Source organism: Triticum urartu, chromosome 1A, assembly GCF_056163025.1.
Source record: "Triticum urartu cultivar PI428250 chromosome 1A, HENAU_Tu73, whole genome shotgun sequence".
NCBI classification, from domain to species: Eukaryota; Viridiplantae; Streptophyta; class Magnoliopsida; order Poales; family Poaceae; genus Triticum; species Triticum urartu.
The window spans coordinates 534,263,291-534,279,058 of record NC_141873.1 but is presented as its reverse complement, the minus strand read 5'-3'; the positions used below and the strand labels follow the sequence as shown (position 1 = coordinate 534,279,058).

General features: G+C 44.7%; 1 protein-coding gene across 1 annotated transcript; it reads left to right on the top strand.

Annotated features, from left to right (window-relative positions):
- The first annotated feature begins 332 nt into the window (after positions 1-332).
- On the top strand, positions 333-1,683 carry DRT102 (DNA-damage-repair/toleration protein DRT102). The gene has a single exon (XM_087529260.1). It carries the CDS (start codon positions 473-475, stop codon positions 1,421-1,423), a length of 951 nt encoding a protein of 316 aa, XP_087385386.1. The 5' UTR covers positions 333-472; the 3' UTR covers positions 1,424-1,683.
- Positions 1,684-15,768: the final 14,085 nt, after the last annotated feature.

Below are 15,768 nucleotides of genomic sequence, written 5' to 3'. Positions count from 1 at the left end.
GTTTTTTTTCGCGAAGGCCAGGGAAGAGAAGGAGGCGCCATGGTGGAGGATGTGTTTGTGTCAAGCGCAACCCGTACCTGAGGAAGGAGGAGGCTTTGACCCGCATGCAAGGGAGAAGATGCAATATGGACGGTTATTATTGAGTAAATCGAACGACTAGGGCTTGACCAGCCAAAACTTTCGACCGGCGCGCCGGGGCCAGTACTGGCCTTCCAAATTTGCATCCCTACCTTCATGAGCAAAATTGTCTTAAAAAAAACTTTATAAGGAAAAAAATGTTCTTATCTCTACCAAACAGTGTGATACACACAGACTGATGGGCCGATCGAGTTATCATCATCAAGAAAGAAAAAGTCCACTTGCGGTCGTCGTCTTGCTTAGTTCGGCCCGGCTGCCTTTGCTCGCTGTCGCCGCTCGCCACTGTAGTCTTCTGCTCCGCATCCAAATCTCAGATCGAACACCGCTATCGCCGATGGCCGCCTCCGCCTCCGCCGGCAGCCGCCGCTTCAAGATCTTCGCGGCCGCCGACGGCTTCGGCGAGCCGCTCAAGGACGCCGTCGTCGCGCACCTCCGCGCCCACTCCTCCGTCGCCGACGTCGTCGACCTCGGCGTCGACAAGTACTACTCCGCCGCCGCGGCCGTCGCCCGCGGCGTCTCCTCCTCGGCCCCCGACCCAGCGCTCGAGGCCCGCGGCGTCGTCGTCTGCGGCACCGGCGCCGGCGTCGCCATCTTCGCCAACAAGTACCCCGGCGTGTACGCCACGCACTGCGGCTCCGCCGCCGACGCCGTCAACACCCGCTCCATCAACGCCTGCAACGTCCTCGCCCTCTCCGGCATGGCCACCCCGCCCGAGGCCGCCGCCGCCATCGCCGACGCCTGGCTCGCCACCCCCTTCCGCGCCCCCTGCCCCGCGTCCGGCGACGCCCCTTGGCCGGAGGACATTCAGAAGTTCTTCGATGCTGCCCCCGGTGAGATGGCCTCCATCCCCGAGGGACCGGCAGCCCCTCCTGCGCCGGACTCCGCCTGCGCCATCTGTTACCTGAGGAAGGGGATGGAGTTCGAGCCGGTGGACATCATGCCCGGCGGCGAGATGCGGATTGTGCGCGAGAGCCCGACTTCGGCCTACGTGCGGTTCAAAGCTGGAAGCGTGGAGCCGGCCCACCACCACACCTTCGGCCACGACCTGGTGGTGATCAAGGGCAAGAAGAAGGTGTGGAACTTGACCAAGAAGGAGAGCTATGGCCTGGTCGATGGGGACTTCCTGTTCACGCCTGCTGGGGACGTGCACCGTGTCAAGTACTTGGAGGACACAGAGTTCTTCATCCGCTGGGATGGGCACTGGGACATTTTCCTTGATGAAGACCTCGAGACCGCACGCAATGCCATCGATGCAGAGCTCGGTGTGGTTGACAGTGAGAAGTGAGGAGGTTTGTGAAGGTTCTATCTTGTGCTTCCACCTTTTTTTCTCCATCGATGCAGAGTTCAGTGTACAATGTTTGTTGCTGGTGCTGTGCCTGTACTGGTTCTGGTGACATCTTTTCAAATATGTATGTTTGCTGGATGCTGTGCCATGCTTTGTCGAATAAAATGGTGATACTGGTTGTAATGCTACCTTGATATGTTTATACAATTACAATCTGTGTTTGCTGAATAATATGCAGATGCAAGGATTGCTATGTTTTATTCAGACTCAAGTTTAATGATCTCAACAAATATAACAAGTTAACAATTATATTCTGTGTCAATGTTAAGTGACACACAAGATGTTTTAGGCTATCGGCAAACATGCTTGGCTTGGTTTGTTTTGTGACTCGACATCCATGGACAAATGGATGCATCTGGTCTGCATTTAAAAGCTCGAACTTTTTTGGGTGGAAAGCAACCTCTAAAATAGTACTGTAGAAACTATGACTTGCTTTGGATATTTGCCTATTGAACAAACAGAAAATGTTTATCCGACCACAGTGTTTGCAATACTTTTTGGCCCAGAGCACTATTTATTTTCTGTCTTCATTAGAATTGTCCTCATTTTTGTAGCTTATTATCCTGGTATTTGTTTTTTGTCAGCGGTTGCCACTTGCTTGTTCCTTGTTTCTGTTTTTGATGGTTGCAGTTTTCTAAACATATTACTCAGCTGGTTTTCATGTATTTGTTATGGGACAGAGGGAGTATTAGTTATTATCCATGTATATCCCTCAGCTGGTTTTCATGTATTTGCGTTGAATACATGATTGATACTATGCCATGAATCAAAGTAGTATATTACATGAGATGCTAATATAGGTTCTAAAGCTCTAAAATCACATACCTGTGTTTGTACGCCTGCACAGAGGCGTCATGAGTAAATTACTGGATTGGTTGGTACAGTTTTATTGATGTTGGCTAAACTGGCCAATTTGCTGCCAAATGCCTAAACCATTTTTCAGTATATGAAATTATAAACTTGAATGTTTTAGATCTCAAACTGTATCACTACTAGCAATTCAGTAAAAAAGAGAGGCATTATCTTCAAAAATTGATGACCTTATTTCTATTTTCCATGGTTGAAGTATATCAAATTGTTTTAATTGAAGACGGACCTTAGGGTAATTTTTTTTTCCTAGGAGGTACCATAAATCTTTGATATCCTTCCTTGTATAGAACTATAACATTTTGCATTTGACAGCCGAATAGAGTAAAGTGAACAATCAAGAACATGGACTTTAGAATTTTTCTAGTGACCTAAGAATGAATGTTGCTTGAAAACCCCGTATTGGTGTTAAAGAACTTGAAAACAACCCTTGGTAGTTCCAAAATGCCATTCCAGAACTGATATTTAAGAACCTGGAATAAGAGTTTGTGAAACTGGAGCTTTGAACCCTCGTGATGTAGATGAAGCTGCAAATCCGGCCTTCAGGCTCCAATCTGACCATCCATCTCATCGAGTACTGGGCTTCAAAGATAAACTCCATCAAGGGTACTTATAACTTTATGGAATTGCATATTTGCTTGGACTCCCATGCTTGCAGTAGTTCTAGCATAGAAGATTTCTAGGTGACTTGTCGTGGATAGCAGGTTGTATGCTATGCTAGTCGTTGTCATCGAACTCAAAAACACTGTCAGATTTGAAGCAGGCGAGGGCTGCTGTGCACGAAGATGGTTCTCTGTAACTCAATGCAGATGTATCCTGCAGCTTCTGAACGTTGAACAAGAGCATGCTTATTTGGCAGGTTCTCTACAATGGCTGGGCTTTTTTTCATAACTTGTACAGTGCACTGCTGTTTTCTTAAGCTACAACATCCACGAGGTTTTATTTCCTCACCCAGGGCTTGGAACATGTTTTTTTTTTTGGTAAATAGATAAACATTGTTCATATTGAGGTGATGGGGGGCTATTCAGAAGTCTCATGACTTTGGCAGTCTTCTCGGCTGAAGTACACTCTTGCATTGGATGAATTTTCCATGCATAGGCCAGGGCTCTTTGGTCCTCTCAACGAGAGGAAGATGGAGTGCTGTGGGGCTCATCGACAGGAAGTTATATTTAGAAAAGTGCAGTGATTTAAGTTCAAGAATAATACTACTACAACCAAGTGATTTGCTGTTTTTTCTCCTTACTTTTATAGATTCGAAAACCACGTATAGGCCATCACAAATTCACAATTCTCTCTCTAATATACTGGGCTGTTAAAGAATAGCTACTCTGATTTCAAAAGTAAGTCTTCAGTAAACATGCTTCCATAATGTTTCTCTATTTCTATACGGTGCTGCTAAATCTCAGTCGCGAAGTCTCAGTCGACGCGTCCATCATTTGATTGGTATTTGCTTTAAGCTTCGTGCTGTAAGTGGGTTTGTCTCGTTCTGGCCTGTTAATGCAGCCGGTTCTTTTTCTTCATGTCTTCTGGTTGTCTGGGCTCTTTTTGTCGCGGGCCAGAGGGTTTGCGTGGTGGGTTGAGGAGGTGTGGAGGGCCTTTTCAGTATCTTTCCTGTGATTTGTTCTTTTTCTTCATTTTAATTTTGCTTTTTTGTGGTACGCGGTTGTGAGCTTGGCCTTTTTTTTCTGTGCCTGCGTTGTTATGTTTGAGGGTGAAAAAAATATTCGCCCATTTCTTTTCCTGTGTGATCCTCAAAAAAAGAAAAATAAAATTCTTTTCATGTGCTGTTATGTTTGTCTTTTTTGTTTTTCCATTTCTTCTTTTCTAAATATTTTTTGTAAATACATGAATAATTGTAGAATTATATAATTTTTTGTATAATTTTTTTTCTTCTTGTAAAATTACATGTTTTATAAAGAATATAAAACTTTGATATTACATGTATATTTATGTAATTTCGCTTGCGTAACAATTGTTGCACACTCGTTTGCTACGTGTAGCTGGATGTTCATCGCCCACGTGAAAATCCTTAAAAATTTATTCAATAAATTACTTTATCAATAATTGTTTATATTTTTAGGTTCTACTTTATTTATATTTCTAGTTTCTATCTTTTTGCTGTATTGGGTTTTTCCGTTGTTGTTACGGCTTCACTAAATCTCAGTCGACTGAGATTTAGCGAACTCTCAATCAATGGCACTAAGATTCGTGTGTATGTGTACGCTGGCTCGAACGAGCTCTTTTCTTTGTCGCTGCACGGGCCGGTGGAGATGAGAGAGCCTTTCTTTTATTTTTCTTCTTGGCCTTGTTCCCTTTGTTGTGCAGCACAAGTTTCCCGAGAGTGTTTTTTTAGTTATTTTGGTCAGCCTAAAAAAAAGTACTTTGTTTTGTTTCTTTTTCTCGCCCTACACAAGTGAGTTTTGCCGGTAGGAGAGGAAGTCTCGGTGGCTTCTCTTTTTCCCAAAAGAAATTTTCATTTTCATTTTTCCTTTTTATTGTTTTACTTTTCATTTACTTTTTATAAGTCTTTAACTTTTCTTGTATTTATTTATATTTATTATTTGCTTGTCCCGTTTCATATTTTTCGTTTTGTTTTTTCTCTTGTTTATTTAATTTCATTTTTCATTTTTCATTTTGTCTTTGCTTAATAATGGTGTGTTTTATTCTATTTTATTTTAGCATATTTTCCAACTTTCTAGCAGCCCTATTTTAGCAACGAAATTGCCTACTCCCTCCTTCCATCTATATAGGGCTTTTGCGTTTTTCGAGGCTAACTTTGACCAAATATTAGAGCAACAATATATGACATGTAACTTACACAAATCATACGGTCAAATTCGTATGTGAAAGGAGCTTCCAATGATATAATTCTCACATTATATATCTCATGTACTACTAATCTTGTCAATAGTCAAAGGCGGTATTGAAAAGCACATTAGGCCCTATATAGATGGAAGGATGGAGTACCAATTTTTTTGTTAATCATTTTCAGTTGCACATCCATTAGATACTTTTGTAACTAAATGTTGGCTGTAATAGTTGAAATTTTATTATTGGGATTGCTAAAATTCAGACGATTGAGTTTAACCGAAGTCCCGATACACATATATAGTCGTTATCACTGTTTCTGTATGATTCACACAACACTACTTGTCTAGTGTTACCCCGACCTGTTTAGCGCTCGCTTCTTCTTTTTTTACTTTTCTCGTGTTCGGTGTGCTGGTTGTGAGAGGTGTTTTTCATTTTTTTGTTGGACATTTCAATTGCCATGTACACACCATATCTACCGCGGAGTACTCATCTCAGGGGAGGGATTTTCGTACCTCGGGGTTCTTCAGTTGCATTTTTTCATCTATTCCCCCCTCTTTTATGACAGATCTCTATTTGTGGATTTATTTATGTATGCATTTTATTTTTTATGCTTGTATAATGTAGGAAATGCTTTTTCTTCGATGAGTGGGGATTTTTGAACCATGTAGACATAAATGTTAGTGGGTATGTTGGTTGTTAGCGGGTTTTTAACCATGACTTTTGTTTTTTATAGGACCGACATTTTCATATATATTTTTCTTGTTTATGCGTAAAAGAATATTAGCATATTTTTTTCTTGCACCCGGCTGCAAGTGAATGTCTTCTGACCCAACCGCAACTGGACTTTTTTGTTCTGTCGAAGGGGGAGCCGGAAGAGGGGGTGGGCCAGTTGCAAGCCCAACAACAACCCCGCAACTGCATGTCCCCCAACATGGTTGCAACTCGACTTTTATTTTGTCAGAGGGGGCGCCAGGAGAGGGGGCAGGCCAGTTGCACGCCTGACAACAGCCCCACAACTGCATGTCCCCCAATATGGTTGCAACTCGACTTTTGTTTTGTCGGATGGGGCGCTGGGAGAGGGGGCGAGCCAGTTGCAAGCCCAACAACAACCCCGCAACTGCAAGTGCCGCACCCGACCGCAATTGCATGTCCGCCAACATGGTTGTAACTCTACTTTTGTTTTGTCGGAGGAGGCACCGGGAGAGGGGGCGGACCAGTTGCAAGCCCGACAACAGCCCCGCAACTCCATGTCCCCCAACATGGTTGCAACTCGATTTTTTTTTGTTGGAGGGGATGCCAGGAGAGGGGGCAGCCAGTTGCCCGAGAACAGCCCCGCAACTACAAGCGTTGCACCCGCCCGCAACTGCATGTCCCCCAACATGGTTGCAACTCGACTTTTGTTTTGTCGAAGGGGGCGCCGGAGAGGGGGCGGGCCAGTTGCAAACCCGACAACAGCCCCGTAACTGCAAGTGCCGCATTCGACCGCAACTGCATGTGTTTTAACCCAACCGCAACTGGACTTTTTTATTCTATCGGAGGGGATGCCGGGTGAAGGGGCGGGCCAGTTGCAAGCTCGACAACAGCCCCGCAACTGCAAATGCCGCACCCCGACCGCAACTGCATGTCCCCCAACATGGTTGCAACTGGACCTTTGTTTTGTTAGAGGGGCGGCGGGAGAGGGAGCAGCCTAGTTGCATGTTCGACACTAGGAATGCAACTGCAAGTGTCACACCCAACCGCAACTGCATGTCTTCTAGCCCGCCCGCAACTGGACTTTTTTGTTCTGTTGGAGGAAGCACCGATAGAGGGGGTGGGCCAATAGCAAGCCCGACAACTGTTGGAAATATGCCCTAGAGGCAATAATAAATTAGTTATTATTATATTTCCTTGTTCATGATAATTGTTTATTATCCATGCTAGAATTGTATTGATAGGAAACTCATATACATGTGTGGATACATAGACAACACTATGTCCCTAGTAAGCCTCTAGTTGACTAGCTCGTTGATCAATAGATGGTTATGGTTTCCTGACCATGGACATTGGATGTCGTTGATAACGGGATCACATCATTAGGAGAATGATGTGATGGACAAGACCCAATCCTAAGCCTAGCACAAGATCGTGTAGTTCGTATGCTAAAGCTTTTCTAATGTCAAGTATCATTTCCTTAGACCATGAGATTGTGCAACTCCCGGATACTGTAGGAATGCTTTGGGTGTACCAAATGTCACAACGTAACTAGGTGGCTATAAAGGTGCACTACGGGTATCTCCGAAAGTGTCTGTTGGGTTGGCACAAATCAAGACTGGGATTTGTCACTCCGTGTAACGGAGAGGTATCTCTGGGCCCACTCGGTAGGACATCATCATAATGTGCACAATGTGACCAATGAGTTGATCACGAGATGATGTGTTACGGAACGAGTAAAGAGACTTTCCGGTAACGAGATTGAACGAGGTATCGGGATACCACGATCGAATCTCGGGCAAGTATCGTACCGATAGACAAAGGGAATTGAATACGGGATTGATTGAATCCTCGACATCGTGGTTCATCCGATGAGATCATCGTGGAACATGTGGGAGCCAACATGGGTATCCAGATCCCGCTGTTGGTTATTGACCAGAGAGATGTCTCGGTCATGTCTGCGTGTCTCTCGAACCCGTAGGGTCTACACACTTAAGGTTCGGTGACGCTAGGGTTGTAGAGATATTAGTATGCGGTAACCCGAAAGTTGTTCGGAGTCCCGGATGAGATCCCGGATGTCACAAGGAGTTCCGGAGGTAAAGATTTATATATAGGAAGTCCAGTTTCGGCCATCGGGAAAGTTTCGGGGGTAATCGGTATTGTACTGGGACCACCGGAAGGGTCCCGGGGGTCCACCGGGTGGGGCCACCTATCCCGGAGGGGCCCGTGGGCTGAAGTGGGAGGGGAACCAGCCCCTGGTGGGCTGGTGCGCCCCCCATGGGCCTCCCCCTGCGCCTAGGGTTGGAAACCCTAGGGGTGGGGGCGCCCCACCTGACTTGGGGGGCAAGTTCCCCCTTGGCCACCGCCCCCCCCTTGGAGATGGGATCTCCTAGGACCGGCGCCCCCCTAGGGCCCCTATATATATTGGAGGGGAGGGAGGGCAGCCGCACCCAAGTCCCTGGCGCCTCCCTCTCCCTCCGTGACACCTCTCCCTCTCATTGGTGCTTAGCGAAGCCCTGCCGAGATCCCGCTACTTCCACCACCACGCCGTCGTACTGCTGGATCTCCATCAACCTCTCCTCTCCCCTTGCTGGATCAAGAAGGAGGAGATGTCTCTCCGTTCCGTACGTGTGTTGAATGCGGAGGTGCCGTCCGTTCGGCGCTAGGATCATCGGTGATTTGGATCACGACGAGTACGACTCCATCAACCCCGTTCTCTTGAACGCTTCCGCTTAGCGATCTTCAAGGGTATGAAGATGCACTCCCTCTCTCTCTCGTTGCTAGTATCTCCTAGATTGATCTTGGTGACACGTAGGAAAATTTTGAATTATTGCTACGTTCCCCAACAGTGGCATCATGAGCTAGGTCTATGCGTAGATTCTATGCACGAGTAGAACACAAAGTAGTTGTGGGCGATGATTTGTTCAATTTGCTTGCCGTTACTAGTCTTATCTTGATTCGGTGGCATTGTGGGATGAAGCGGCCCGGACCGACCTTACACGTACACTTACGTGAGACAGGTTCCACCGACTGACATGCACTTGATGCATAAGGTGGCTAGCGGGTGTCTGTCTCTCCCACTTTAGTCGGATCGGATTCGATGAAGAGGGTCCTTATGAAGGGTAAATAGCAATTGGCATATCACCGTTGTGGCTTTTGCGTAGGTAAGAAACGTTCTTGCTAGAAACCCTTAGCAGCCACGTAAAACATGCAACAACAATTAGAGGACGTCTAACTTGTTTTTGCAGGGTATGCTATGTGATGTGATATGGCCAAAAGGATGTGATGAATGATATATGTGATGTATGAGATTGATCATGTTCTTGTAATAGGAATCACGACTTGCATGTCGATGAGTATGACAACCGGCAGGAGCCATAGGAGTTGTCTTAATTTATTTATGACCCGCGTGTCAATGAAAACGCCATGTAATTACTTTACTTTATTGCTAACCGTTAGCCATAGTAGTAGAAGTAATAGTTGGTGAGGCAACTTCATGAAGACACGATGATGGAGATCATGGTGTCATGCCGGTGACGAAGGTGATCATGCCGCGCCTCGAAGATGGAGATCAAAAGGTGCAAGATGATATTGGCCATATCATGTCACTTTATGATTTGCATGTGATGTTTGTCATGTTTACATCTTATTTGCATAGAACGACGGTAGCATAAATAAGATGATCCCTCGCTGAAATTTCAAGAAAAGTGTTCCCCCTAACTGTGCACCGTTGCGAAGGTTCGTTGTTTCGAAGCACCACGTGATGATCGGGTGTGATAGATGCTAACATTCGCATACAACGGGTGTAAGCCAGATTTACACATGCGAAACACTTAGGTTGACTTGACGAGCCTAGCATGTACAGACATGGCCTCGGAATACAAGAGACCGAAAGGTCGAACATGAGTTGTATAGTAGATACGATCAACATGAAGATGTTCACCGATGATGACTAGTCCGTCTCACGTGATGATCGGACACGGCCTAGTTGACTCAGATCATGTATCACTTAGATGACTAGAGGGATGTTTATCTAAGTGGGAGTTCATTGAATAATTTGATTAGATGAACTTAATTATCATGAACATAGTTAAAAGGTCTTTGCAAATTATGTCGTAGCTCACGCTTTGGTTCTACTGTTTTAGATATGTTCCTAGAGAAAATTTAGTTGAGAGTTGACAGTAGCAATTATGCGGACTGGGTCCGTGAACTGAGGATTGTCCTCATTGCTGCACAGAAGGGCTATGTCCTTAATGCACCGCTCAGTGCATTGAACCTCGAGCGTCGTCTGTAGATGTTGGGAAACATCTGACATACACGTTTTGATGACTACGTGATAGTTCAGTGCGTAATACTAACGGTTTAGAATTGGGGCACCAAAGACATTTTTGAAACATCGCAGAACATATGAGATGTTCCAAAGACTGAAATTGGGATTTCAGACTAGTGCCCACGTCAAGAGGTATGAGACCTCTGACAAGTTTCTTAAACCTGCAAACTAAGGGAGAAAAGCTCAATCGTTGAGCATGTGCTCAGATTGTCTGAGTACTACAATCGCTTGAATCGAGTGGGAGTTAATCTTCCAGATGAGATAGTGATAGTTCTCCATAGTCACTGCCACCAAGCTATTAGAGCTTAGTGATGAACTATAACATATCAGGGATATACATGATGATCCTTGAGCAATTCGCGATGTTTGACACCGTGAAAGTAGAAATCAAGTAGGAGCATCAATTGTTGATGGTTAGTAAAAACACTAGTTTCAAGAAGGGCAAGGGAAAGAAGGGATACTTCATGAGACGGCAAATTAGTTGCTGTTCTAGTGAAGAAACCCAAGGTTGAACCAAACCCGAGACTAAGTGCTTCTATAATGAGGGGAACGTTCACTGAAGCAGAACTACCCTAGATACTTGGTAGATGAGAAGGCTGGCAAGGTCGACAGAAGTATTTTGGAAATATGTTATATTAATGTGTACTTTACTAGTACTCCTAGTAGCACTAAGGCAATAAATACCGGTTCGGTTGCTTAGTGTTAGTAACTCGAAATAAAAGGCTACGGAATAAACGAAGACTAGCTGAAGGTGAGATGACGATATGTGTTGGAAGTGTTTCCAAGGTTGATGTGATCAAGCATCGCATGCTCCCTCTACCATCGAGATTGGTGTTAAACCTAAATAATTGTTATTTGGTGTTTGCGTTGAGCATGGACATGATTGGATTATGTTTATCGCAATACGGTTATTCATTTAAGGAGAATAATGGTTACTCTGTTTATTTGAATAATACCTTCAATGGTCTTGCACCTAAAATGAATGGTTTATTGAATCTCGATCGTAGTGATACACATGTTCATGCCAAAAGATATAAGATAGTAATGATAGCACCACATACTTGTGGCACTGTCATTTGAGTCATGTTGGTATAAAACGCATGAAGAAGCTCCATGTTGATGGATCTTTGGACTCACTCGTTTTTGAAAAAATTGAGACATGCGAACCATGTCTATTGGTAGATATGCATGAAGAAACTCCATGCAGATAGATCGTTTGGACTCACTTGATTTTGAATCACTCGAGACATGCAAATCATACCACATGGGCAAGATGACAGAAAGGCCTCGTTTTTAGTAAGATGGAACAAGAAAGCAACTTGTTGGAAGTAATACATTTTGATGTGTGCAGTCCAATGAGTGCTGAGGCACGTAGTGGATATCGTTATGTTCTTACTTCACAGATGATTTGAGTAGATGCTGAGTATATTTACTTAATGAAACACAAGTCTGAATTATTGAAAGGTTCAAGTAATTTCAGAGTGAAGTTGAAGATCGTTGTGACAAGAGAATAAAATGTCTATGATATGATCATAGAGATGAATATCTGAGTTACGAGTTTGGTACACAATTAAGACATTGTGGAAATTGTTTCACAACTAATACTGCCTGGAACACCATAGTGTAATGCTGTGTCCGAACATCATAACTGCACCCTATTGGATATGGTGCATACCATGATGTCTCTTATCAAATTACCACAATCGTTTATGGGTTAGGCATTAGAGACAACCACATTCACTTTAAATAGGGCACCACACAATTCCGTTGAGACGACACCGTATGAACTATGGTTTAGAAAAACCTAAGCTGTCGTTTCTTAAAAGTTTGGGGCTGCGACGCTTATGTGAAAAGTTTCAGGCTGATAAGCTCGAACCCAAAGCAGATAAATGCATCTTCATAGAATACCCAAAAATAGTTGGGTATACCTCCTATTTCAGATCCGGAAGCAAAAGTGATTGTTTCTAGAAATGGGTCCTTTCTCGAGGAAAAGTTTCTCTAGAAAGAATTGAGTGGGAGGATGGTGGAGACTTGATGAGGTTATTTGAACTGTCACTTCAACTAGTGTGTAGTAGGGCACAGGAAGTTGTTCTTGTGGCACCTACACCAATTGAAGTGGAAGCTTATGATAGTGATCATGAAACTTCGGATCAAGTCACTACCAAACCTCATAGGTCGACAAGGATGCATACTACTTCAGAGTGGTACGTAATCCTGTCTTGGAAGTCATGTTGCTAGACAACAATGAACCTACGAGCTATGGAGAAGTGATGGTGAGCCCAGATTCTGACGAATGGCTCGAGGCCATAAAATCCGAGAGAGGATCCATGTATAAAACAAAGTATAGACTTTGAAAGAACTACTTGATGGTCGTAAGGCTGTTGGGTGCAGATGGATTTTAAAAGGAAGACAGACAATGATGGTAAGTGTCACCATTAAGAAAGCTCGACTTGTCATTTCCCGACAAGTTCAAGGAGTTGACTACGATGAGACTTTCTCACTCGTAGCGATGCTAAGAGTCTGTTGGAATTATGTTAGCAGTTACTGCATTATTTATGAAATCTTGCAGAAAGGATGCCAAAACATTGTTTCCTCGACGTTTTTCTTGAGGAAAGGTTGTATGTGATACAACCAGAAGGTTTTGTCAATCCTGAAAGATGCTGACAAGTATACAAAGCTCCAGCAATCCTTCTAAGGACTGGAGTAAGCATCTCGGAATTGGAATGTACGCTTTGATGAGATGATCAAAGATTTTGGGTTTATACAAAGTTTATGAAAAACTTGTATTTCCAAAGAAGTGAGTGGGAGCACTATAGAATTTTTGATGAGTATATGTTGTTAACATATTGTTGATCAAAAAATGATGTAGAATTTCTGGAAAGCATGCAGGGTTATTTGAAAAGTGTTTTTCAATGGAAAACCTGGATTAAGATACTTGAACATTGAGCATCAAGATCTATAAGGATAGATCAAAAATCGCTTAATAGTACTTTCAAATGAAAACATACCATGACAAGATTTTGAAGGAGTTTAAAAATAGATCGGCAAAGAAGGAGTTCTTGGCTGTGTTATAAGGTATGAGTGTTGAGTAAGACTCAAGACCTGACCACGGCAGAATATAGAGAAAGGACGAAGGTCGTCCCCTATGCTTTAGACGTAGGCTCTAAAGTATGCTATGTTGTGTACCGCACCTGAAGTGTGCCAAGCCATGAGTCAGTCAAGGGGTACAAGTGTGATCTAGGAATGGATCATAGGACAACGGTCAAGGTTATCCTTAGTAACTAGTGGACTAAGGAATTTTCTCGATTATGGAGGTGGTAAAAGAGTTCGTCGTAAAAGGTTACGCCGATGCAATCTTTGACACTAATTTGGATGATTCTGAGTAGTAAACCGGATTCGTATAGTAGAACAGTTATTTGGAATAGCTCCAAGTAGAGCTTGCTAGCTGCATCTACAAGATGACATAGAGATTTGTAAAGCACACACGGATCTGAAAGGCTCAGACCCGTTGACTATAACATCTCTCACAAGCATAACATGATCAAACCCAGAACTCAATGAGTGTTAATCACATGGTAATGTGAACTAGATTATTGACTCTAGTAAACTCTTTGGGTGTTAGTCACATGGGGATGTGACCTTGAGTGTTAATCACAAAGCGATATGAACTGGATGATTGACTCTAGTGCAAGTGGGAGACTGTTGGAAATATGCCCTAGAGGCAATAATAAATTAGTTATTATTATATTTCCTTGTTCATGATAATCGTTTATTATCCATGCTAGAATCGTATTGATAGGAAACTCAGATACATTTGTGGATACATAGACAACACCATGTCCCTAGTAAGCTTCTAGTTGACTAGCTCGTTGATCAATAGATGGTTACGGTTTCCTGACCATGGACATTGGATGTCGTTGATAACGGGATCACATCATTAGGAGAATGATGTGATGGACAAGACCCAATCCTAAGCCTAGCACAAGATCGTGTAGTTCGTATGCTAAAGCTTTTCTAATGTCAAGTATCATTTCCTTAGACCATGAGATTGTGCAACTCCCGGATACTGTAGGAATGCTTTGGGTGTACCAAACGTCACAACGTAACTTGGTGGCTATAAAGGTGCACTACGGGTATCTTCGAAAGTGTCTGTTGGGTTGGCACGAATCAAGACTGGGATTTGTTACTCCGTGTAACGGAGAGGTATCTCTGGGCCCACTCGGTAGGACATCATCATAATGTGCACAATGTGACCAAGGAGTTGATCACGGGATGATGTGTTACGGAACGAGTAAAGAGACTTGCCGGTAACGAGATTGAACAAGGTATCGGGATACCAACGATCGAATCTCGGGCAAGTATCGTAAGGGAATTGAATACGGGATTGATTGAATCCTCGACATCATGGTTCATCCGATGAGATCATCGTGGAACATGTGGGAGCCAACATGGGTATCCAGATCCCACTGTTGGTTATTGACCAGAGAGATGTCTCGGTCATGTCTGCGTGTCTCCTGAACCCGTAGGGTCTACACACTTAAGGTTCGGTGACGCTAGGGTTGTAGAGATATTAGTATGCGGTAACCCGAAAGTTGTTCGGAGTTCCGGATGAGATCCCAGACGTCACAAGGAGTTCCAGAATGGTCCGGAGGTAAAGATTTATATATAGGAAGTCCAGTTTCGGCCATCCGGAAAGTTTCGGGGGTAATCGGTATTGTACCGGGACCACCGAAAGGGTCCCGGGGGTCCACCGGGTGGGGTCACCTATCCCGGAGGGCCCCATGGGCTGAAGTGGGTGGGGAACCAGCCCCTGGTGGGCTGGTGCGCCCCCATGGGCCTCCCCCTGCGCCTAGGGTTGGAAACCCTAGGGGTGGGGGCGCCCCACCTGACTTGGGGGGCAAGTTCCCCCTTGGCCGACGCCCCCCCCTTGGAGATGGGATCTCCTAGGGCCGGCGCCCCCCTAGGGGCCCTATATATATTGGAGGGGAGGGAGGGCAGCCACACCCAAGTCCCTGGCGCCTCCCTCTCCCTCCGTGACACCTCTCCCTCTTGTTGGTGCTTGGCGAAGCCCTGCCGAGATCCCGCTGCTTCCACCACCACGCCGTCATGCTGCTGGATCTCCATCAACCTCTTCTCTCCCCTTGCTGGATCAAGAAGGAGGAGATGTCTCTCCGTTCCGTACGTGTGTTGAACGCGGAGGTGTTGTCCGTTCGGCGCTAGGATCATCGGTGATTTGGATCACGACGAGTACGACTCCATCAACCCTATTCTCTTGAACGCTTTCGCTTAGCGACCTTTAAGGGTATGAAGATGCGCTCCCTCTCTCTCGTTGCTAGTATCTCCTAGATTGATCTTGGTGACACGTAGGAAAATTTTGAATTATTTCTACGTTCCCCAACAACAACATCCCCACAACTGCAAGCGCCGCACCCGACCGCAACTGCATGTCCCTCGACATGGTTGCAATTGGACCTTTTTTTGTCGAAGGGGGCGGCAGGAGAGGGGGCGGGCTAGTTGCATGTCTGACACTAGGAATGTAACTGCAAGTGTCGCACCGATCGCAACTGCATATCCTGTAACCTGACCG